General features: G+C 34.7%; 1 protein-coding gene across 1 annotated transcript in view; it reads left to right on the top strand.

Moving 5' to 3' along the window:
• LOC107745035 (mothers against decapentaplegic homolog 4-like) overlaps window positions 1-2,233 on the top strand; it is a 13,316-nt gene extending 11,083 nt beyond the window's left edge. The window contains exon 12 of the mRNA XM_016558865.1: window positions 1,705-2,233. Within this exon, the coding sequence (XP_016414351.1) occupies window positions 1,705-1,916 (212 nt within the window). The 3' untranslated portion in view covers window positions 1,917-2,233. The remainder of the gene's footprint in view (window positions 1-1,704) is intronic.
• The last annotated feature ends 493 nt before the right edge of the window (window positions 2,234-2,726 follow it).

Genomic DNA, 2,726 nt, shown 5'->3' with positions numbered 1-2,726 from the left:
GTTCATTTTTAGTTTGTTTGAATTTTCCCTCTTTTCCTCGCTTTCCTTCGGTTTTAAATAGCTTAAAAGCACCGTGCGCATTTTACTCGAATTAGCGGCAATTCGGCGTCAATTGCTTGAATGCAACAACAAAATACAACAACTTGCATAAGGTTTAAATAGGTAGCCTATATTCCTCACTGGAGAAATGAAATCTGATCTGTGATGCTACTGTCGTTCGGCACGCTGCATTGAGCAGCCGCGTTCAGTTTGTAATTGTAGTGTCTGTTCTTTTACTGAACTATATGATTTTTAATACTATAAAAAAATCAAAACGATGGTGGAGGTCAGTGCTGCGGTGGGCAAGTGACGTAACCGGTGTTGTGGCTTAACACCGGTATCACCGTCAGCACCGTCTATCGCGGCAAGCCTACACCACATGCCAAAATATAACGACCTGCACGTGCCTACTTTATTAACTCCATAAACTGGATCACTTTATAAGCTTAGCCCAAACAACAATCCCAAAGATGCTTAAAAAGCATCGCTTATAATAAGTGGACATGGCAACCCTTCAAGATTGTGCTCTGTGGAAGCAGCTTTTCAAACATAAACAAAACACGATGGCTCTGCTGACAGTGGTTTAGTCAAAATCATGTTCATAACAAGTCATTGGTTGCTGCAATATTACTTTAGTTAAAATTTTAATTTAAAAAATGAAAGTGTAAAAAAACGTTACGTAAGTTTATTGTAGAGAAAATATGCTGTACAATTATTTTATATATAAAAGAAATATTTTACAAAAAATGTTTGAATCCTAAATTGCTATAAAATCAAAGACATATGTCCAAATAAATTATGTTTCAAATTTGAAGTTGATATTACAAAAATTGAGGTTCCTGAGATTTTGTTTAGCCGTTATACCAAAAATATCCACCAGGTTGACACCCAAACGTGAAAAAAGTATTTTCCTGTCACAAATTAGTAAGTTTCTCACATTATTATGCCTGTCACAAAATAACCTCAAAATATTGAAACTTGAGACTCAGACCTTTTCCAACAATGTGTTTTGTCAAGATTAGAACAAAATCTTGATTAAAATTTTTCTGTAAAATGACACTTGACACAGCCCACTAGAGGGAGGAGCATACTAAAAAGATTTAAAGAACCATTTCCATGGTAATGCAAAATAGTTTTCAAAGGATGAATTTTGTTAGGATTGGACCATATTTGGCCGAGATACAACTATTTGAAAATCTGGAATCTGAGGGTGCAAAAAAATCTAAATATTGAGAAAATCGCCTTTAAAGTTGTCCAAATGAAGTCCTCAGCAATGCATATTACTAATCAAAAATGAAGTTTTGATATATTTACGGTAGGAAATTTACAAAATATCTTCATGGAACATGATCTTTACTTAATATCCTAATGATTTTTGGCATAAAAGAAAAATCTATAATTTTGACCCATACAATGTATTGTTGGCTATTGCTACAAATATACCTGTGCAACTTAAGACTGGTTTTGTGGTCCAGGGTCACATATGTGATAGGGAAAAAAGGCAATAAAAATAGCACCAGTTAACTGACAATTACATCTGAAACTTTACAACAGAAAATAAGTCAACACTGGATAGAAATCTGTTTTGGTCAAGTTTTATCATATAAACGTAATAGATTTTTTTTGTCATTTCTGTAGCCTGACTTTGGGAATGTTTGTTTCCAGGCCTCTCGGCAGCAGCAGGGATTGGTGTGGATGATCTCCGGAGGCTGTGCATCCTGCGCCTGAGCTTCGTGAAGGGCTGGGGTCCTGACTATCCGCGGCAGAGCATCAAGCACACCCCCTGCTGGGTGGAGGTGCATTTGCACCGGGCGCTGCAGCTGCTAGACGAGGTGCTGCACACTATGCCACTGGCAGACCCTGGACCGGCTAACTGAGAGCGAACAATACACAGCAAACACTCACCACCACACAGATACTGGACGCACTACAGTAAGCGTGCGAAGAGCATTACCTGCTACAGTGTGCTTTGCACTTTTATCAGTCATTAGAATACCAATGAAAACACCACAGAAATTCACTATTCTAAAATTCATGTTTTGGAAAGATATTTCAGTGCATTTTCTTGTTCTATAGTGAAATGTTGCATTTCTTTTCGGGTTAATCTCACAAAAACATGTCTAGGTCATATTTCGCTCTAATATAAAAAATTATATTTGCTTAAAGACAATGAAGACTATTTTTAGGAATTTTTTTTTTTTTTGCATTATGACTAGGGCTGCAAAGGGGAGGAAAATTTCTGGAAACTTCCCAAAAATTCTAGAAAGTTTCTGGAAATTTACCAGACATTTTCTGCCCCTTTGCAGCCCTAATTATGACATTATTTTTAATTAATTAAGCACATTTTCCTGCCAAATTCTGAATCATTCCTGCCAAAATAACTGAAATGTTTCCAGATGTTTTGAGGTTGTTTGTTTGCAATGGTGATATACAGATTACTGTATATTTTTGATTTAAAACAATGATTTGTTGTATTAAATTCAACATGAATTAAGGGAGGTCCAACAAATATAATTACAATTACAGTTATACAAATATAATAATTAATATTTGTACATTAATCGTAGTATTTTTTGAAAAGTCAGGTTGTATTCTCATTAAATATTTAAAAGAACAATTATGCTATATATATATATTTATATAAGAATAATAATGAATAATAAAGAATAAAAAAATAAAAGAATAAT

This window comes from Sinocyclocheilus rhinocerous, unplaced genomic scaffold (assembly GCF_001515625.1).
Source record: "Sinocyclocheilus rhinocerous isolate Xijiao unplaced genomic scaffold, SAMN03320098_v1.1 scaffold438, whole genome shotgun sequence".
In the NCBI taxonomy this organism is placed as follows: Eukaryota; Metazoa; Chordata; class Actinopteri; order Cypriniformes; family Cyprinidae; genus Sinocyclocheilus; species Sinocyclocheilus rhinocerous.
This window is presented reverse-complemented; position numbering and strand designations above follow the sequence as displayed.